The sequence below is a fragment of the Fistularia commersonii genome, chromosome 16 (genome assembly GCF_037954325.1).
Source record: "Fistularia commersonii isolate RoL2024-O1a breed Wild chromosome 16, RoL_Fcom_v1.0, whole genome shotgun sequence".
Lineage (NCBI taxonomy): Eukaryota > Metazoa > Chordata > Actinopteri > Syngnathiformes > Fistulariidae > Fistularia > Fistularia commersonii.
In genome coordinates, this window is record NC_141299.1 from 5,351,795 (window position 1) to 5,373,619 (window position 21,825).

General features: G+C 40.3%; 1 protein-coding gene across 2 annotated transcripts in view; it reads right to left on the minus strand.

Moving 5' to 3' along the window:
• Nucleotides 1–201: 201 nt before the first annotated feature.
• LOC147225646 (capping protein, Arp2/3 and myosin-I linker protein 3-like) overlaps nt 202–21,825 on the minus strand; it is a 30,199-nt gene continuing 8,575 nt past the window's right edge. For both annotated transcript variants that reach the window (XM_086162147.1, XM_086162146.1), the window contains 34 exons: nt 21,514–21,584; nt 21,339–21,412; nt 21,184–21,259; nt 20,982–21,070; nt 19,968–20,062; nt 18,650–18,736; nt 18,033–18,142; nt 17,847–17,924; nt 17,649–17,725; nt 17,032–17,136; nt 16,875–16,944; nt 16,041–16,122; nt 15,819–15,915; nt 15,542–15,596; nt 15,014–15,186; nt 14,791–14,859; nt 14,367–14,460; nt 13,803–13,901; nt 13,604–13,723; nt 13,409–13,522; nt 13,159–13,334; nt 12,944–13,031; nt 12,736–12,855; nt 10,939–11,005; nt 10,456–10,640; nt 10,047–10,126; nt 7,582–7,749; nt 6,771–6,948; nt 5,975–6,692; nt 5,783–5,880; nt 5,531–5,657; nt 5,174–5,245; nt 3,177–3,284; nt 202–967 (listed from right to left, as the gene is read on the minus strand). In XM_086162147.1, coding sequence (XP_086018273.1) covers nt 927–967; nt 3,177–3,284; nt 5,174–5,245; nt 5,531–5,657; nt 5,783–5,880; nt 5,975–6,692; nt 6,771–6,948; nt 7,582–7,749; nt 10,047–10,126; nt 10,456–10,640; nt 10,939–11,005; nt 12,736–12,855; nt 12,944–13,031; nt 13,159–13,334; nt 13,409–13,522; nt 13,604–13,723; nt 13,803–13,901; nt 14,367–14,460; nt 14,791–14,859; nt 15,014–15,186; nt 15,542–15,596; nt 15,819–15,915; nt 16,041–16,122; nt 16,875–16,944; nt 17,032–17,136; nt 17,649–17,725; nt 17,847–17,924; nt 18,033–18,142; nt 18,650–18,736; nt 19,968–20,062; nt 20,982–21,070; nt 21,184–21,259; nt 21,339–21,412; nt 21,514–21,584 — 4,061 coding nt within the window. In that variant the 3' untranslated portion in view covers nt 202–926. The remainder of the gene's footprint in view (nt 968–3,176; nt 3,285–5,173; nt 5,246–5,530; nt 5,658–5,782; nt 5,881–5,974; nt 6,693–6,770; nt 6,949–7,581; nt 7,750–10,046; nt 10,127–10,455; nt 10,641–10,938; nt 11,006–12,735; nt 12,856–12,943; nt 13,032–13,158; nt 13,335–13,408; nt 13,523–13,603; nt 13,724–13,802; nt 13,902–14,366; nt 14,461–14,790; nt 14,860–15,013; nt 15,187–15,541; nt 15,597–15,818; nt 15,916–16,040; nt 16,123–16,874; nt 16,945–17,031; nt 17,137–17,648; nt 17,726–17,846; nt 17,925–18,032; nt 18,143–18,649; nt 18,737–19,967; nt 20,063–20,981; nt 21,071–21,183; nt 21,260–21,338; nt 21,413–21,513; nt 21,585–21,825) is intronic.

A 21,825-nucleotide genomic window follows, 5' to 3' on the forward strand; every position in this document is an offset into this window, starting at 1 on the left:
TACTTTATACAGGTAACCAACAGTGCCACATTCCTAAATCCTTGTATATTTGCATAGTAAACTCATCTTTGTTCTTAACCCAGTGTTTAATCATTGTAACCATATACTGCCCACTTTTTATTGAAAGAATGAGGCATAATTTGGTCATGCGACTGAATTTATATTTCCTTTAAAGTTTCACAACTGTCTGTTTGGTAGGTAATGTTTTTAGTGCATCTAATAGAAAAAACAATCTGCAGTAATTGAGACACCACACCAAAGGAGCGCTGTATTCTAGGAGTGACCAAAAGCATCTTTTAATGTAATCTGAATTTGCTTCAAGTGGAAATGTCTTATTTTGATAGAAACACCAAAGGATTATGCTATTTCATCTGTTTTATTTCCATTGGCATTTTATTCATACTGTTAGTGTGCTGATACATATTATTTACTTCTTTTCTCTATAAAATATATTACCTTTCAGTTTCTGAAAGCAAAACTAGATATAAAGGATCAGGTTTCATTTGATAAGAAGCAACTCATTTTCAAGTGTCAACCAAAGCAATCAGCTGTCGTATCAGTCTAAAATGCTTCACAGATTTAAAAATTACATTCTAAAAAAAGACAGTTTTTCTCCATTCTTCATATTCATGATGCTCAGACCCACTTCAACCACCACAAAAGACAATAACCATTTGGGTTTTCTAAAGTAGCAAATACTGCTGAAATACTGCAACCACAAGAAGAGTTGAGTGGATTTTCAGGAAAGAGGAAAGAAAAGACACAGTCAGGCTGAAGAGGAAACTGAGAAAGAAGCAAGTAACCGATGCTTGATCCCTGTCATAGATTGGACTTTGTCTCTCTCCTGGTTTTCCTCTCATGTTCTTCTTCATGTCCTTATGAAATGATAATCTTCCGTCTGACAGCAGCAGGTGAACTTCTCAGGGTCACAGCAGCTCACTGTGACCAGGGGCCGAGTTGATGCTGTCTGCAAAGAAGAACAATCTATCAATATATTAAAATATGTCACAGAATGAGGTAAAATTAAATAATCAACTAAACAAACAAATGATAAATACATTTGTTTTTGATAACACTACTGTTAATAGATAGCTCTTCAAAAATACCAATATTAAATTTGATTACCAATTTCATTAAAACTAATACAACTTCTATCACTATGAAAAATAGCAACCTGCATGTTTCACTTAAGTACACTCTTGAACAGGGGATCCTAAAGTTTTATTCTCCATCCAAATTGCACATGAAAAAACCTACAGAGATGAACTCAGCGATGGGTAACCCAAAAGAAAAGAAGAGAAAAAAATGAGCTTATGAAACTGAAAAAGAGAAAGAAACAGATGGGTCAGGGGCAAGTCTTCCTATTTCACAATAAAACCACTTAGGCCTTCTCATGGCCAGTTGCCGTCACAAAGAGCATACAGCACCAAAAAACCAACAAAAGTGATCTTGGAGTTGCAGGTGTGTGATGTTCAGCCCCATTGTTGGGAAAAGTTTCAGCAGCCACTCGCCCAATACTTTGTTGGTCGCTCTGGAAGAATAGGATAGAGTACCCAGAGATGAAGTCATGGAGTGATAGCAGTCACAAGTGGCACTAAACAAACTACAGAGAGAAACTACAAATAGCCTGCAGCTGGGAAGAGCATAGACATCTTGGGCTTCACTTGCTGCCAAATTTAGGAATCTGCTGTAAGCTTGGCCAGGCTACTGAATATGGGATCCCTAAAGGAAGGTATTAGCTTTACCTTTCTTCTGGAGAGGCTCCCCCCTTGTGGACAGCACTTGAATCTTTTTGGATTGACAGTCAAAAAATACACAAGCTGAGCGTGGCGGAGGTATCCGTTGGCATCGGTGACATTATAATGTCTCTTCGTGTTACCATAGAAAATAATGGCTTTCCCTACTTTCTCTGTGCTTATGCATTGAGCGAAATAAGGCAAAAGATACTGTTGCTAGGTGAGGCTCTGACAACATTCAGCTGCTTTACATCTTCAATGCTTTGGTTGGCCAGAACAACAACATATGGAGTTGAGCGGTTCATGGACATGGTGGCAATCAGGCCAATACAATATGAAGTCTTCTTAATCCCTAAATAGAGTATGACCAGACATAACGAATATGCGGTTCCAGTGGAATAATATATTTCAAATGATTTCCCTTCAGGTCTGATGCTACCACTGCTGCTCGATCAAGAAATATGATAGTAAGACTATATTGGACTATGACTCGAACAAAGAGTGAAACAGCATCGGATGAATCACCATTTGATCATTGCTAAGTTCAAACTGAAGGCATAAACCAATAGCATTAGTTTTTTTTCTCCAGCAAATTTGGCCATTTTATCTGAGGAGTTAAGTTTAAAATTTAATACACAAAATCAGATGAGGCAAGCATCGAGACCCAAAGGCTAGACTAACAACCATCACCTGCAAATTCAGGTCACTGTCTATAACACCGTCTGCATCAATTACCTCCCTAACACTACAAGACACAACACAATTCTCACATTTGCCCTTAGAGCGCTTCAACAAAAGCAACAACCACAGAGAACTGTGGGTCACACAGTGCCTCATGCTGAAAAAAAGAAGTATTGATTATCTGACTTCCACTGTGATGGCTTACACACGTGATTTGAAAATCTCAAGACTAACTCTCCCACATGGATCTGTAAGGCCGTGTCTGAAGTCCAGCAAGAGGACAGAAAAGCCTAAAGTTGAAGACATTGCTTGAGACGCGCTCGATAAACCCAAAGGACCAGGAGGTTTCTATGAAGGATGGAAGGATTGCATTTTTGGAATATGAGATAAGTTTTTGGTTCCCCATTGGGGAAATTTGAGCAAGGACAGGAAAGGATAGGAAAGAGGAGGGATGTAAACTCTGGAGAATGAGTAAGAAGGGTGTTTCAAGGTACAGACTCTTCCTTTATCTAAAACCTGCCCCTTGATGGACAATAAAAGCAAGTAAAAGGGTATAAGCATTTTGAGTGCATGCACAACAGTAATGAGTCAGTGGTACCTAAATTTGAGAGTTTGGAAGTAAAAACTTTGAGGACCCCTGTTCTGTGCACCCCCCCTCCCCCCCTCCCCCCCTCCACACACACACACACACACACACACACACACACACACACACACACACACACACACACACACACACAAATAAAAGCAAACATGTACCAGACAAATCCAGTGACTTATTTCTGTTTTGGGGTAGTCTAGGTTTTTTCACAGGGGGTTTGCGATTTGTGGGCTTCTCAATGCTATTAGGACTTTCCCTGTCAGTGCCTGAGTTAAATGAGGACAGGAAACACAAATCAACTGTTAGAAACAGATGCAAAGCACACAGATTGCAGAGTTTGCACATATTTTACATACATACTGTGACACATTTGCAGACAAACACAGACCCGCATGCACACACACAAATACACACACATTTTAAATAACAGAATGCTACTGAGGATGTATACATAATTTATCATGTCATTTCATAAAAAATACAAGTAAATATAAATTTGTAGGTTACAAATGTTTGTTTCAGCAACACCATGGGCCTAACAAAAGTACGATTGTGCTTTTGTTAATCTTTTCATATAAGGTATTACAATCCAGTTATTTTGCAGCCCTTTTTCTGGTTTCACAGTCATTTTTGACACCTGTACATTTTAGCTTTTGACTAAATTAGTAAATGGGAATACGATATTTACCACTATTCTTGTTTAAGACTGATTTAATAAGTAGTTAAGATGTTCTAAATCAATCATTTATAATACATCCCTGCATTGTGACTTCATTGTGGAGAGGATTTCAAAGTGGTACTAGATTAAGACCAGAAATATTCAGAAGCACCCTGATGTTTGACACTAGGAGGCTCCCTTGTCTTGCTAAGGGTCATTATGGCACTTGTTCCCAAGTGCGTGGTTGCTGGGACGAGACACATAGGTCTCACGTAGGTCATATAGGCTCGACACAAACAATGTTGACCTACTGTCCACCCGCTGGGAGAGACATCAGGGTCAGGTGCAATGTTTTTCTTGGAGGAGAGTGACAAACAGCTTCTGGGGATGGGATATGTTATCTCTCTGGCAGGGAAGGAGCCAGACCTGGTGCCAGAGATGCAGTGGCACCAGCTTTGACATGGCCCTGAAACTAGGCTCTGGGAGGTTTTTTGCTTTTCTGGAAACGCTCATGTTGAAAGGTATTAGTGAGAGTGGGGACACTAAGAATACCAAGAAGCTCCAAGGGAGTTTTTTCTTCTTTTCTTGAGTTGTTCATGTTGAAATGTGATGGTAAGGATACACACAAGTGCCCGAGAGAGTACAAGTGTGTTGGAGCTTTACCTAATGCAAATCTAATGAGGTAGTTAAGGTGAACTCCCGATATTTCAGCAGTGACTGGTGAAGACCTGTTAATCTCAACTGGTGATATTATGGACAAAAGGTGCAAATTGCACCTGGAGGAACTCCTGAACCTTTCTAGCTGGTGTTGGGCTCAGGACTGCCCTTTGTCAATGATTCATTTCATGATTTCATTTACATGATTTCCCATGTACAGTTAGCAGGGAAGATATGCCGACCTCAAATTTGCTTCTCTGGTTAAAATTTACAATATTGTTACAAACTTTGGATCATGGCAAAAAAAATGAGATGTTAATACAAGCAGCTGAACGGTCTCCTACATAGACTGGCTGGGCTTAGTCCATAAGAGATGGGGAGATTAGATTAGATGGACAGACTAGAGCTCCTTCACATCCAAACGCATTGGTGGATGTTAGGCGTTGAATAAGGACGCTTTATGTGTGCCTCCCGTTTGAGTTATTCTGGGTACGTTCAAGTAGTAGGAAGACTTGAGGAGTAATACATCCTGTCTGGTCTGGGAATTCATTGAGGTACTTCAAGAACGGCTAGAGCGTGTTGCTGTTGATTAGAATGCTTTGGGTGAGTCTGCTGCACAATACAACCTGGGCCTGAGTTGGGTGGTTTATCTGACAAATAATGAAGGATAGAATCAATGTATTGATATATATGTGGTCAATATTTTTTAACAAATGCATTCATTGATTACATTACTGACCCTTAACTAATGCTAAGTAATGTACATGACATGAAACATTCAACAAGACTCTGTGAGGTAAGCAATGACAGCATATAAAGTGTAGGACAAAGAAATTCCACCTGTGTCACAAGACATTGCCTTTCTGTTCCTCTGTGGTTTCACAGGTGCAGGCGGTCTCAATCCTTCATCCCCTGACGAAGAAAATATAATAGGGATCACGCTATGACATTTGCAAGGTTTCCATTTTCTAAAAGGGTGGTTTATACACACCATACATTGAAAGCAATGACTGTTCATTGTTCATATTCACACATTTAGATATAAAGGGAAAGATGGTGAAGGCTTTGCCTTTTGCTAGTTGTCTTCAAATGAAGTTAAAGAAGCCAGCTTGGAGTCCTCATCTGCATTATTTTACAATCTCATCTGACCCCAGCAGGTGAGCACATACATGAAAATGCCTATTTCAGTGCGCATACCTTGACTGGCTGCTCTATCTGGTAATCCGTGTACAGGCTTGTTGACAGGGGGTGGCACTGGAGGAGGAGGTAAGTTCCTCTCATTGGATGACTCTTTTGGAAAAGTCACAAGTGAGGAGGTCTTTGGCTGTTTGTCAGATACATGTCATAAAAACAAAAAACAACTCATTCAAATTCATAGCCAATTTGCTTTATATTTACAAACAATAAACATGAAAATTTTTGAGCTTTCTAAAAATGGGAACTGGTCACCTTTTCAGGAATGGGTGGAGGGTGACTGTCGGAATCTCTTCCTTTATCTCGTTCCGTCTTTCCGAGATCCCTCCCCACATCTTCTTCCACCTCTGCAACTGAAGGTTAAATACGCAAGTGAGTGCAGTGAAAACTTGATGGCACATTGCCACTCTAACATGCAGCCCATTGACAAGAATGACGGTGTTATACCTGGAGGAGCATCTGAACTCTCCAACCTATGCCTCTGCCTCAGCTTGGACAAGTTGGGTTTACTGCTCTGTGCTGGGGGAACGGGTTTAGATGCACAGAGAACCACCCGCCCGGCGGAGGCTGCTCCTCTTTCGCTGCTACTCCGCCATCCTTCCACAAATCCTCCACTAGCGTCAGGATAAGCATGTCTGTCTCCCTGTGTGTCCTGGGGATTGTGATGCCAGTCCGAAGTCGCTGACTCTACGCTTTTCTGAAAATTGGTTTCCTGTTTTGGTGAAGGTGTTTTGTCTGAAGGATATGGTGGGAGTGGCCTTTGCGCCAAATAAAGTGCTTGAACTTGCCTGTCTGTCTTTCTAGAAGGATGTCGGCTATCGGTCCATGTAGTGTCCACCTGTAAATCAGTCTGCTTGCTTTCCGACCATGACCTGTCTATCTGTCTGCCACCCATCCACTGTTTTTCTATCTTTCTGTCAATCTGCCGCTGAGTGTGTCTGTCAACAGTCCACTGTCTTTCCACTTGTCTGTTCTCGGTCCATTGCCGGTCTGTAGATCTGTCAGTTGTTTTCGCCTCTCCAAAAGTTCTTTCTTGCATCTTGTCATCTATCCACTCTCTCTCTGTAGTTGTCTCTTGCAGCACCTCTGTTGTCCTCTGTTTGTCGTCTGCCCAGTACTTGTCAGTCTCTATTGGTTGTTCAAACACAGCATCCACTTCTGATTTCTGTCAATAAAAGAAGTTTTAAAACCTATGCAAACATTTAATAGCATGAAAACTTGCAACAGGTTAATATGCCAGTACCTCTCTGGGAGAATAAAAGGGATGTTTGCTCCCACCAATGCTCGAGTAAGGAACACATGGCATCTGTGGCTGACCCAAAACAAGACTGTTCTTCCCTTCAGCCCCATCACCAGGGGATCCAGCTCTGGTGACAGACCTTGGGGGCTGAAGAAGCGTGTATACATTCTCTGTGGCCGTCCTAAAGACGAATGAAAACAGGAGTGTTCGTCAGCATGCAGCGTTTGCTTTTATTGCACATATAACCCAACTAAAACGGTAAGCGAATATGACAGTTTTTAAATGTTACAAGATGTGGGAATAGAGACAATAAATGTGTCATTTGGAAAAGTTATTTTTTGGCAAAATTGAGATTCCACACTCTCGTATTCTGATTTGACATGCAGCTAGATCTATTGTGACCACATGGCTGTCACAGGGATCAAGAATCTAAGCCACCGGCTGTCATCTACATCTGTGTACACACTCTGGTCGCAGCCAGCCTTCCCTTTGGCAGCTATCAGCCATTTCTTGCATCAACAAAAAAATCACAGATTCAAAGTAATACGAATTGGAACGTTTGCTAACTGCAGTTGTCCTTCAGAGCCAGTAAGAGAAATACAGGGGGAAAAGATAAAGAAATAGAGAAAATACAAGAACATTAATTTGGATTTGTGACATGCCTTTTGATATCCTCTGCAACACATGCATAGCGTGCCGACCCTTCAAGGACGTGTGTGTGTGTGTGTGTGTGTGTGTGTGTGTGTGTGTGTGTGTGTGTGTGTGTGTGTGTGTGTGTGTGTGTGTGTGTGTGCATCTGAGTAAATACACAAACCCTGAGGTTGCTGCGGCGACAGTGTGACACCCATCTCCATAAAATTCTGCTTCAGACTCTTGATTGGTCAAACTTTGGTTCCGGTTTTTACGGAAGCCAAAGATGGTAAGCATGTTTCTCCTCTTCTTTCTCCTCAGGGAGTGTGCTTTGTGCAACGAGGAGAGCTGACTGTAAGGGGTGAGAGAGGTTGCATGTCATATATTCTATTTTTCCATGTCTAAACATGAGTCATCTTTGTAAGGATGTCATTGAATTAATTATGTTCATAAATAATGGACATTTTTCTTCTCCTTCTCTCATATATGACAGTTTGAGTGTTCCTAAGAGAATCCTCTAAACAAAGATATATCTTGGGAGCATGTTTTAACATTGTGAATGTAATTACATTAAAAGCACTACCTTCACCTACTGACATGCAGTGCAGAAGGGGACATTGTACCTCTGACTACAGCCGACAACAGCCGAAACAATCGATCAGTACGCTGATGCATTTTTGTGTGACATTGGTGGAATTTGAGGTGTGCCAGTAGCTCACCACATTGGTTTTATGAATACAACTGCAGGAAAAAAGTCACTGAAATTTCTTTTGATCATCAAAAACTATACTTCCTCGCTAAAAAAAAAAAAAATCATTGTGTCATTAACAATTGTAGTAATATTTATTTGAAACATTATCAGCAAATATGTATTTTCAGATAAAAACCACACTAAATAAAAAAAACAGTTGGTATGATGGTCATCAAGATTGGTGGGATTGCAACAAATGATTTTTAAAGTCACCATTTCATTGACACTCATAAATTCCTTTGTAATGAAAGCTTATTTTGCTCAAGATATATTGCATCTAAGGCAGTCGGAGCAATAAACATTGCCATAGAAAGATTTCCAATACTTGCATTTGAGTAGCTAGATAGAAAGATTATTGCCTGAGTACACTTACTAGTTAGCAGTAAACCCATGTCTTGCACGGGGCCCCTAATTCTTGTTCAGGGTTAGACTTCTCAATCTCAGTCCTCCATTTTTCTCATTTATCACCAATATAAACCTGCTCCTCCAGGAATAATATGGTGCAAATGGCCAGGGCCCCATCCACATCAACACTCAGCCAATATTTCATATGTTGTACCAGAAAATCTTTAGCCAAATACTATACAATAAGCAAAATTTTGGCCTTATATTCAGATCTGCACCCAGTGTCTTGGACACTTGGTTGAAGAGAAGAGCAGAACTGTAAATTCAACTGGAAGGTGGAAGGTCGTCTTTCTGAAAACTTGGGATACCAAAATTTGTAGAAAGATTGGATTGCATCTGTGTAGCAGCAGTTTCTTCAACACACAAATACGAAGGAATTTTGATGTGGGGACATTGAACTCGAATGGGCAGGCAGCTAGCTTTGGTTGGAAGGTCATCAATATCTGACAAGCGACAACCTGTCTCTGCACAACAAGCCCTTTAGTGGTAAACAAAGATGCAGAGACCAGAGTCATCCAGAAATGCTAAAGGCTCCAGATACTGAATGTCTGCCTTGCGTCCTAACTGCTGCATGGACTTTGGCACAGCATCAACAGAAGGGTATACCAGGGTGGTGTTTTTAGCAATGGGGGACCAAGTAATATATTCCAGTGACAGGGAAACAATGCAGCCTTCCAAAGAAATAGCATATAGAAGGGTGCAGGAAATAGGCATTAACAACTGGACAAGCTCTTTGCCCTTAATGACATGTGAAAGTAAGAGCAAGTATGACAGGTATATTAGTGTGGCAGTAGCACTGGAAAGGTTTATTGGAGTGAAGAAGGTGTTGAAATGGAAAGAAAAGCTCTCAGCACAGTGCAAAAAATAGGCATAACTTCAACTTAGTGATTGAATACAAACAGCTGAAAGGAGCTACTATGGTACGATGGCTGAGCTAAGCCCCAGAATAATGGTGAGGAGCTCGGACATCTGGAAAAAGCTTGGAATAGAACTGCTTTTATCTTCGAGTCCAAAGGAATCAGTGGGGGTCAGTCTGGTGCAACATAAAGATAAATCACGTGCACCTCTTTTTAGAGGTATTCCGGGCCAACTGGCAAGAGATGGTGTGGTTGACCCGGAACATACTAGAGAGATCATCAGAGTTGTTTGCGTGAAGAAAATCTCTCAAGCCACAGGGGAAAACATATTTTCATGTTGTATTTTGAAACGTCTCTTTTTAGTGGATAATCGTTTCAGATGTGTTTCTGCAAAGATTTTCCAAAGCATTTTTATCACAAGACGGTTACTTAAAAATATATAATATATGCCAACAGTGTTGAATTGTCTTTGACAGTTACAATAAGTACAGTTCCATTGACTTGTAAACTGATAATAATAGTGACTTTGTGAGCAGGGCTTGAAATAAACCAAATAGGAAAATTCTGCAATTAGAAGTATTTGGTAAAAGGAAACATTTGTGCTGTAGCAAGTGGAAGAGTAAAATAAACTCGTACCTATCAGGAAGGACTCGTTTGGTATAGAAATCCGGGATTCCATCATCGAGAGGACTTGTTCCTCCATTTTCTGTGCACTGCTACACAAAGACAGACAGACAGACAGACAGACAAACACACACACACACACACACATACACACACACACACACACACAATTTACAATTTGAGAGATCGGATTACTGGCAATCACTTTCATTTCAATTTTTTTTTCTTTATATCTTACAACGAGTGTATTTATGGCTTCAGTGACATACACAGGGTAATCTCAATGCGGTCATTCAATTTGTATAGAGCACTTTTACTTTTGAAAAAGACAATAACAATTAGGTTCTGCCCGGAGACAGACTGAGAGTTTGCACGATGTTCTTTGTGACAGCAGATGCCAGGATTGAACCCTATTCACTACCTCTGCAGGGACATGTCCCCCTTTGTGTCTCCGCGGGGGCCTTGGCCGAACTCGTGTTACATGATGGAGCGGTAAACCCTGCGTAGGCAACTCTGACAGACCCTCCCAGGATGTAGAGCGTGATAGGGGAGATGAGTATGATGGCACAGAGGGAGGTGGAGAGGAACTGGAGTCATCACAGAGACCTGGCATGGAGGGCAGAGCAAAGGATTATAGAAGATGTCAGTGTGAGAAATTGACGGGCCACAGTTAAAGCAGCCAACACAGTGAGAATATCAACGATCTTTCGGATTTGGGTGATATCAAATTAAAACTATCACTCTCAGAGATACAGACTTGAATCAGACCAGATTAAAATAACCATCAAATGATCTCTCAGATGAAAAGGAAAAAAGAGAAAACAAAAATATCCACTTATGTAGCAAAAAAAAAAAAAAAAAAAAAATGTTGCTGTTAGTTCTTGACAGGAACTGAAATACTCACTCAGTCTGGTTGAAACAGGTCGTATTCGTCTGGTTCTTGCACTGCGCTTTTTAATGGCTATTGTATCCTTGGAAAAGAGCAAAAATTGAAATACTGAGTGATAATATGAGAGTAAGACAAACAAAATGAATATATATGTCGTTAAGCACAAATGATACAAGCCAAACATCACTTTTGGTAGGATAGACAACTCATGAACTAAATTACACTGAAAAACTCATGCGCCTTTCATTCAAGCCAAGTAAATTACTCTATCTCAGTTGTCAATGGACTCCTCAACAGAAACAGTAATAAAGAGACCCATTGAGATATCAGCATGTCTGTTTTTAACCAGTACCGAAAGCAGTAGGAACATTAGAACCATTTCCAGCTGCTTTGAAAACGCTTCCTTTAAAATTTAGAATTGATGTTAACATCCTGACATGCAAAGTCTTTATATGGCTATGGCTCAGCTATATTATGTTTGGGTTTTTTTTTCACTCTTTGATTTCAGTAACACTGGTGGTATTGGAGGTTTTCCTGAAATAGTTATCATGAATGGTGTCTTTGGAAATTACAGGCTTCCTATGGATATCAGAGCTGCAGATCAGTCAATATCAACACACAGATATAAACAAAGACAAAGGAGTTAGTTGCAATTTCTCTGTCACTGAAAATGAATGTTCAGAAGCAAGACTTGATTCATACTTTTCTACGATGCATTTAGCTTAAAATGTGACTTATGGTCTGCATTTAATTACTTTTATTTTTCAATTAAGTTGCCTTCTCAAGTTCATTGCACCTGATGTAGAAATGAAAAATGATTGATCCTTGTGAATTAACTGACTGAGATATCATTTTAAAGTAAGAAAAATAAGACTGCTAGGATGGATTCTTCATGAGCCTCAAAAGGAATTATGACAGGTGATTCATAGAGGGATTCATTTACATTTTCCTGTTTAGAACAGCTGGAGGAAAATAAGCAGTGACATAGCAGAGACACAATAGTAACCAAAATCAAGCAGAGGGCAAATTGGAAGTCTCTCAGGATGTGTGCTTTTTTTGGAACAAACTGCCTATCCTTAATACGTGACACAAATTATTTTAAATCATTTTAATTACCATTATTATTGTGTGAAAATGAGAATCGTGCAGAGTAATGAATTAGTGAATAAAATATGCTAAATATCTGTCATAGCTTTTAGAAGTCACACTTGATGAATGGTAGGTATAATGAAGCTGAGAGGGCTCGTAACCCTATCCATCATGAGTGCATGATGGATTTTGATGGAAGAATATTTATCACTGCAGCTCTTGCTACTCTTCTTGCTTTTTATGTCTTTATCTAAGACAAGCTTTGCTTGAGGTAGAATCACCTTACTCCTGGGTGGGAATTTTGATGATAGACAATAAGTAAGCAGATGGAAACTAAAAAAGGAAAATAAAATTTTCAGGTGAAAAGAGAAACTACAAGCTAGACAGAAAATAGCTGTAAGCCGCTTTGATTAATTTGGAACCCAAGGGCTGAAAGAACAAACAGGTCTCAGATATGAGGACGGTGGGTATTGCAGTCATTGCTCATGTGAAACACATCCATCTGCGACGACTCATCAGTCTGTTCTCACAGTAAGGACAGGGAATCTTCTCCAAAGAAATCACGGAATCGGGGGAGGACCCATCCAGAACTGACAAGCTTTCGCAGAGAAGGCTGGTTTTAATACTTCAAGGAGAAGGAAGAGTTACTTCTCCTTTTATGAGATGCTTTTACAGGCACACGAAACACGTGTATATAAACCGCAACCGCGTCAGAACACTTACGATACTGGCACCAAGCTCCTCATCTGTGATGTCCAAAGAGCCTCTGTGTCTGCTAAACTTCCAACCAGATTCTTCTTCACATGTTCCCTCCCAGTGTTTAAGGTTAGACACCTGCTGGGTCTGAGATGGAGAGTAGAAGTGACTCTTTGACACATAATACCTCATGCTAAATTTCATAAATAAATTGTAGAAATAACTTTGTATTTACAAGAGTCTTGTGGGTCGCATATAGGTCCTGCAAGATCTGGTCCACAATGGAGTTGGTAAGATAGGAAACCACTGACAGCTTTACTTCTCTGCAAAATATTGGATTAGATTACAGGGAGGCGGCGCAAGGAAAAGATATGGTAAGCACGATATCAAATTAGCAGCATAAGTAACACAGAATTTTTATGTATACAGGATGGTCGCTGCTGCATTTACTCTAAAGCTCGATGAATGTCCTGTGCTGCTCTTTCCATCAGGGCCGTGCGAATGGTAGAACGAGGGATAGACACTCGCTCTGACACTGATGAGAGTGGAGGAGTCAGTCTCTCTGCCGCCAAGGAGGATAAAGGGCAGAGCTCACGACAGAGAGACACCATTGAATCAACAATCACCTGCAAGAGATGCTACAGTTGAGTCACTCAATTATAAATCAAAAAACTGGATGTGAAAAGAAGCAATTAGTTACCTGAAGCTCTTTATCAGCAGCTTTGGCGAGTTCACCTGCCAGTGAATCTAACCTCTGGCGTACTGGCCCGTCCACAGACAGCACATGAGCCAGCTCACATAGTGAGGGATAAAGCTAGTAGCATCAGACAAAAAAGAAAAGTTCTGCCAGGCAGTAATCCGGATACTTTAGTCTCATACATTTCATATCACTCACAGCGCGAGAATTCCTGGCCTCTTTAAGCACTTGTTTAGCAGCTTGTAGTTCCTCCATCTCTCCGACACCTCGTAGCACACACACCTGCTGTTGCACTCGCACGCAGAGGCGCTCCATCACCTAGGAAACAGAAAGGTCAGCAAGCCTTGACACATGAACAATGCTCGGTTCCGTATATAACGAAAAAGGTGTGAGCTACCTGTTCGGCGGTGCTTGTGACCAAGCCTTGGTGAAGCCTTAAAGCCTGCCTCTGAGAAAAACGCTGTGTTTGGTTGTTCCGCACAAGAGCGCGCTGGATCTGCAAAAGAGAGCTCGACTCTGTCAAGAATATACTAACAAGCACAAAAACATAAGACGGAGAGACAGAAAGGAGAAGATGCTGATGCAGCAGGTACACAGAAGAGATGAAAAGAAAGGCTGCAGCAAGAAGGATGCTGTATTATTATCCAGCTAACAATTCTCAAGTGTCCATTTGGTGAATCCATAAACAAAACCAAAAACAAAAAAAAAAAAAAAAAAGTTTATTAAGACAAATTCTGGAGTACTACTTTGATCATAAAATATATAACTGAATTGTTTAAATTTTAATATTTGCTTATGTTTTTTAATAAAAGCACCTTATAGCACCAGGGTCATGAGCAAATACACATTGAACCCAGTACTTAAGACAAAGCTTCAAAACACATCATTTAGTGTAATGTTTAATGTTTTGAATTTACTTTCTAACGTCCGCCAGGCAGACTGATTGGTTTCTGGTGCCAACCTTGGTCAGTGCCTGCTCTGTCCTCTCAGGAGTGCTGCGGTATGCCTGGCTAATATCACTTAGAGGTAGAGGCATGTACTGCAGGGTGAAATTACTGAGAGAGAAAAGATCAGAGGAAGAAGCTTTCAGTTACTGCAAGAGAAAGAAAAAGCATTTCATATTCAAGGGTTTTTTAGACTAGTATCCCCACTGGACAAAGGTCATCCCAAAATATCTCCCCCATGCCATGCAGCTAGTGAGTAATACTTTTAAATCACAATATTTGTGACCATGTCATCCGTAGCCCGAGGGAAAGTCTTGACAATTAGCTATGTGGGTAGTAAAAATTTCTTCGGTTCATATTGCAACTCTCAGTGCATTAGTGTAACGGAACCCAACCATTCACGGGTCTATAAATGTATATACATATGTTTATTTAGCTTACTGTTCCAGTGCTCGAGCCACATCCAGAAATCCTGCAGCAGAGGTGTTGTTGCGATCCCATGTCACACTCCTGCAGGGCAGAGTTATGATTCACACCGGATGCGCTTCCGTTATACATCCTCTCTCTCAAAATCTTCCCTTATTACCCTGTTTTTTCCAGTACATCTGGAGTTCATCCTTTAGCTAAAGGATTCAACCACAATGTTAATCATAATGCATATTACCTTAGCGTTGTGTTAATCTGCAGGGCTTTGCTCAACATTTTGGCTCCAATATCATCCATGTTGTTGCCGCTAAGGTCCACTTTTCTCAGGCACGTGTTGCTGCCCAAAGCATTTACCAGTACTGTGCCTCGAGAGCGCAAGCGTGAGTCAATCAAGGACAATGTCTGCAAGGCCTAGAGAAGTAGAGCGGGAAACAGAGGAATGAATAAAATAAAATAAAATATGACTGATAGCAAAGAAAACAAGGGAAACTGAAAAGGGTGACAGAGAATGAAGTACGCTGATGAAATTGAAGACATGTTGATAAGCAGCTTGCCAACGTTACTTTACACATGCAACGCATAAACGATTTACATTGTACAGTGATTATGACACTGCCCACGAGGCTGACAAAGACAAGTAATAATTCATGGTGACACATCAGCGATGAAACGTGCACCAAAGTTGGCTGTGGCATAAAAACCAGTATTCATAAACTGTTACTTTAGATCTCACATGTTCTTGAATGGAGTTTCTGTTACTACTTACACATTCCTCCTCTTGTATGAGCTGAACCAGTTTCTGCAGGACCTCATCCAAAACCCTGCAGAGAGAAAATGTGGGGACAAAAACAGAGACAAGAGAAGATGAGATTGTAGGAGCTATTTCCATATCCAGCAGCTAGCGAGCTGTCTGCTGTGAAGTAAAATCACAGAGCCCTTCATTCCAGCTGGCAGATGCTCACATTCTTGCTTTTGTGTAAATGCATACATAAATCTAGACACGAGTGACTGCATTGAACTGTTGTAGAGAGAAACAAAAGCACCTGTTTTTGATGTTAAAATTCTTGCCAAGGTGAAGATGTTTAAGTGATGGATGTCTGGAGAGGGCTGGCAGCAATGTGAGTAGGTCTGCATCGAGGCCTGTCAACACACACAAAAACATCCATTTCCAAATGGCTTGATACATTAGCATCTGAGTCACTGAGTCGCTTCCCTGTGGACAAGAAGTCAAGGTGAGTGTAGGATGTGTTGCAGTGTCACTGTACCATTATCTGAGATATCCAGAGTGGCAATAGAGGACACTCTGGGGAACAGTTCCTGCATCACAGCAGCTCCTGCAGATCTTAGCTGGAGAGAGAGAGAGAGAAATACAAACAGAGAGAGAGACAGTCAGACAAAAAGGGAGACAGACAGGGCCGCCAACATATGCCCTGGCATGACTTAGAAGCCTTTTACGGTCAGTCTTATGGGAACTGTTCTATTTTTCCATAGTGAGCAAAATTTATGAACGCCTTTTTGTATCTGTGCAAGTGGTATGAGGGTTTGTTTGAGCTGCAGCCAATCACTAAAACTAAATAAATGCATAACAGTATTAATGATCTAAGGAGTCATGTTCACAATTGCTGCACTTATGGCAACTATAAAGAAAACCAACATGGTAACCGAACTGACGATAACAGCGTGAATTATTTCAGCTTTAACTTGGCCTGTTTAATGACTATGACTGTTTATCATAGACTCTGAACATCTCAGATGTGTAAAATTTCACCTTTTTTTTCTCAATTATGTGTCAAAATGTAGTTACATGATGACACCTTTGGTATCTACGATAGTGAAAGTGCAGTCACTCGCTGGGAGCGTGTTAAGATGTCGCTCTGCTTGAAAAATAACAAGCCTAACACTTTAATCCTACTTTTCTTACCATTTCCATCGCACAAAATCACAAGTGTATGATGAGTGGGGTTCTGTACCTGGCTATTAAAAAAAAGGTGCAATCTTAAGAATTATTTGCCCCCCAAAATAACATCAAAACAGATCTGTGATTTCTCCAACTTTGAAACTGACTTTTTTTCGAACTAACAACAAGAGATGAACTGTACCTCACACCCACTGATATCCAGATGAAGGTCATTGATATGCGGGTTGGAGGTTAACCCTGTTAGAAGAGCCCTAAAAATTCAGAAGGAAGAGATGTTTTGCCAGTTTAAGAATATGTATAAAAGGACATATTTTGAAGAGCAAATTAAAGGGGTGTACCTCAGAACATCAGGGGGAAGCTTCATGGAGGCGAGGCTGACATGAGTGAGGCTAAAGGCTGAGCTGAAGAACTGACGGAACAACGGCAGTGTGTCCTTGACTTTTCTATTGAGTAAAGTAGCAAAACATGAGCGGTGAGAGATGGAGAGAGCACAACAAGACCGACCACACAGAGGAGAGTGACACTGTTGACACGATTAGTAAATATGAATGAGGTGCTGACCACAGAGTACTGAAAAGTACTGGAAAATGAAGTAGGTATAGCTTCACTGTATGCGCAAGAGCAAGAGGGGTCAAATAATAGATAGCTTTACTTTAGTATTCATGGGTCTTATCTATGCAGGCAGCGCAGAGAACCCCCATCATAAGCTGCAGGAGACACCCACAGAGAGGAAAAAAACAATATTCCAGTAATTTCCACAAAACCCAATTCTGATTCACCATCACGCAAGAAAAGAAGATAATGACAGAAAGAAAGGGGTGAGGGGAGATGAAAAAAAAAGATGGAGACTAAAGAAAAAATGAAGCCTTTAAGGGGAGATTAAGTGTAACCCCCCCCAGATTTAGATTTACAGTTTCCTTTTATTGTTCAGGTGACTTAAAAAGCTATGACTGACCTGTGGGAGAAGGAATTTTTAGAAAGATTCAAAAAGGCGAGATCAGCACAACACCCCCTCAAAAGAGCCCCAAATAGCTGCATGAGACACAAGGTGGAAACGGTTAATCTACGCTGAGGCAGGAGCAGAGAAAAGAGATGCATTTTTTTCTAAAGTGGTACATTAACATTTGATTGCCCCAAGCCATTAGATACATACGGAGTCCACGGAGCAATCTGTGCCCGAAAGATCCAAATGAACCAGGCAGTTAGGCTGAGACAGGAAGAGATATAAGTTCTGCAAACAGACAGCCACAAACACAGAGACATCATATAACGTTGGGAAAGTGGCGCATACGTTGGCACATTGTGTTTCGGATTTTCCACATGGGTTGCGATTTCTGACCGAGGCATCCTCTCCTGACAAGACACCTGGGTTCTTGCTCAGATCGAGGTGCAGGAGAGAGTTGGAATACTCGTCGCTGGAGCACAGAGCCTGAGAGAGAGACACCACTCCTAGTAGTAAAAGAGAGAAAGGAGTAGACAGGAAATGTAGACAGGCACATAAAAAGATGAGGAGAGAAGGAAAGAGGAGAGAGCGAGGGAAGTTGTACAATATTAAAACACAGGGAACACTCCGTAACATTTTGTGTCCTTACATTATTCATAGATGTCTGTAGCCAGTATGCGTGGATGCAATATGAAAGAGTTTACAGCATAAGCCTGGGTCTGTGTAATATTTAAATTCTTCCAAAGTATGTATCAGGATGAAATTGTAACAGCTGCCCGCAGGGCGGCACATAAGATCATGTATCGGTCTGAACTCATTGCTATACTAAACTGCTAAACAATACTTTTCAGACTCTGCTGCACATTAGTAAAAATCTGTTCAGCAAGTCGAATATCTCATATTCAAAGAGCTGATGTTCCCACTGATTTTGGCGTTTTTGCATTTTAATCTTGCGAACTGCACAAGCCGCTAAGCTGCGAATAAAAAGCAGAATTGAACGGGAAGGTCAAAACCTTTGGACGTAAGCGAGGTCTTGGATAGATTGAGGAGACGAAGGCCCTTGCTGAGGCGACACACCTGTTGGATTAAGTTGGACACACCTAGAGAAGGCATACATTGGGTCACAAAAATTAGGCAATGCAGTGTATTGCAGTTTTGAGTATTTCTTCATATGAGCCTTAACTAAGAAATAAATGAATTCCTTCCTGCTGTAAAAAAAAAAAACCTTTAGCATATTTTTGACTCACAGTGCATGTCATTATATTTTCTTCTTCCTTTATGGCTGTAGCTAATGACTCTTACCTCCAATGTTCATTAAAGTAATTCCATTAACATGGAACATGGATTTTAATTTTAGTTTTATATTTTGAAGTGTACTTCTGAATCAATTAACTGTTATCCATAAAATGCAAACCTAAAATAGGACCACTCTGTTGATCAATACAGTTACCATTATATTCTCTTACAAACAATAAACCATATCTCTTCCTGGTTCATCTTTATGACCAAGAACATTATAAAACATTATGATTATGATTATTAAGGTTACGATTCTTACCCTCCATTCTATCACAGAGAAACATTGGGTATTAAACACATTCCCTTGAGTCTGTGGGGTTCTTGCTATCATGTCATCTATATTATTTGTTTAATCAGGATGGAAAAAGTCAACCATATTTCTTTTTAACTTCTTACTTTTTCTTCCAATGTTACTTTAATCCTTTCGATAAATATGGAAAATAAAATTCTGACAACACACTGGGGTGTAGAAAAATTCTGTTTTGCCAGGTTATTAATGTATTATGTTTCATTCAAATAAGGGCTTGACATTTTGACGGTTTTCCAGATGGTGCTACAAAAAAGAGCTTTACCAGCACATCGGGTTGCTCAGAATAGTTCACCTTGATAACCTGAGAATAAAGCCGATTAACAAAAAAAGGTCTTGTTTCTTTTGACAGAAGCATTTATAAGGATATGTCTGTCGAATATTCGAGAAACCGCTCATAGGTAGAAGCCAACACAGCTAAACACATTATCAAAGCAGTGAAGGATGTCTTTATTGTGCAGAGCAAAAGGAGCTGTCCGGTGCTGAAGGTGTAAAGAAAATAATCACTCATAGAGACTGGAAAGACTAGTCACTGTAAATGTCTGACCTGTCAGGGCAAGCCCTGTGTCCTGTGTCATTGCTGTTCTTTCCTCTTTTGTTTAACCCCCAAAAAACAGATGAATTGGGTCTGTGTCTTTGACCACTTCACAATTTGACCATTAATGTTTTGCTTCAGTTCACCTTAGACTTAAAAACAACTATACCAGTCTTATCTTTCATTGTACCTTGGTTGTCAAGTGAGTTGTGGGCCAAGTTGAGTGAGTGGATAACAGAGGCAGGGTTTTCTGAGAGAGCTGCCGACATCTTCTGAGGAAAATCTCTGCAAAAATCAATAGTAACAGACAGACAGGCATACTTGTTAATATTGGCTAATATATAGAATGGTACTAAACAGTAGCAAGATGAGCAGATAAGTCCAATCACATAGGAATCTACAATCATCATAATCCCATTTCATCTCATTTGTGACACCTTCCCATCCTTGTATTTGACTATCCTGCCAAGTTTGAAACAAAAGCTTAGAAGTTAAAACAGAGATAATCCTTTCAGACATTAAGACTCATCCGGGGCCACCGAGAACATCATCAAAATGTTCTAATTATTTAATGCTGATGTTTCTGTGGCCGTGTTTTTTTCCCTACTCAATTTATATTTGGTATTGTCACTATTAGTGAAATGGGGTGAAATGAGCGGCCACAGATTTTCTAGAGGCCTCAGCAAAATGTTTTCAAAGTCTGAGTAATGGGCTGAATGCTATGACTTTGATACCAATTAGTAAAATGTCAAGGAGGCAAATAGTTGGTACCAATATTAGGTTGCAGTTAATAGAAATGCTTTTTGGCCAGCTTTTTTCAGCAAGACAAACTGTAATAGAATTAATTAAAGCACCATATTTGTGAATATTGCTTGGTTTTAAAGAAATCAATAACATTTCAGAACTTATAAACAAAATAAAGTAAAACAAAATAAAAGTCTTACAAACCTTTAAAAAAATGTAGGTGTTGTGGCTATCACAATGCTCTGATACTTTATCTGAAATTCTTTTAAGTTTGAATTTGGCATGGTCTTCTGAGCATGAAAAAATTTAGCTGATAACACAGAAATGGGTGCATTTGAAAACAAAAAAAAGGTAAATATGTCAAGTAAAGCAAGGTAAAACAGCACAAAGGGGATTTCATGTAATCACTAAAGAAGGGCTGATAAATGGAATCAATAGTGCAACAATAATTAAAACTCACGATTTTAACCCAGCATTCTCCAATGTAATCTCTTCAAGGCTGGACGATTTGCTGAGAGTGTGCAGGACCTGTTCCATGACTTCTGACCCCTGACATAAAAAACAGAAAAATAAACTTTTCTCTCCAATTCAAGACCTAATTCAGTGACGCAACAGAAACGCTTAGATCTATGAAATACTGCACAATAGAAGCTCATAGTTACAATTCGCAAATCTTTGCAGTATAGTTTAGTGAACCAGGTGTTGTACGCCACAGATGCTACGATCACTGCCAAATCCCTGCCAAAGAAACATTAGCCAAATGAGATGAGCAATTATTAGAGGTTCAACATTCTTGACAGCGCTTTTATTGCCTCACCTGCTCTCCAGGTGGCTAAAGTCCAGCAGGTTAAACTCTCTGTTGTCCTGGGAGTGGTAAATAGTATCCACATCCTGGAGGAAGAACATTGCCTGTGAGCGCCTTGGTTTTGGCACTGTGCTGATGTTGCACCCAAAAGCATTCAAAGCGTCAGGATTGCAGAACCAGTTCTTACCCACTGTACCTCCTCCTTGCAGCTGATGCCATTATAGTCACACAGAGCAGCGTAGGTCTCAGAGAAGCCCCCTGAGATGGGGAAGGCAGGGGCAGGCATTGGGCAGAAGTGAAACCAAACAATAAAAACAACATTTTGATAATGTGAACAGCTGTTTCTTTTAGCAATGAGAGGAGAGAAGGGGAAGATTTGCCAGAATTATTAATCGTCTGTTTTTTTGGAATAAGTCTTTTAGAGAGAACAGCTGTGCTGCCATTTATATGCAACACAATATCCTCTTGCGTGAGCCAAACAATGTGCATTCGTCTATAT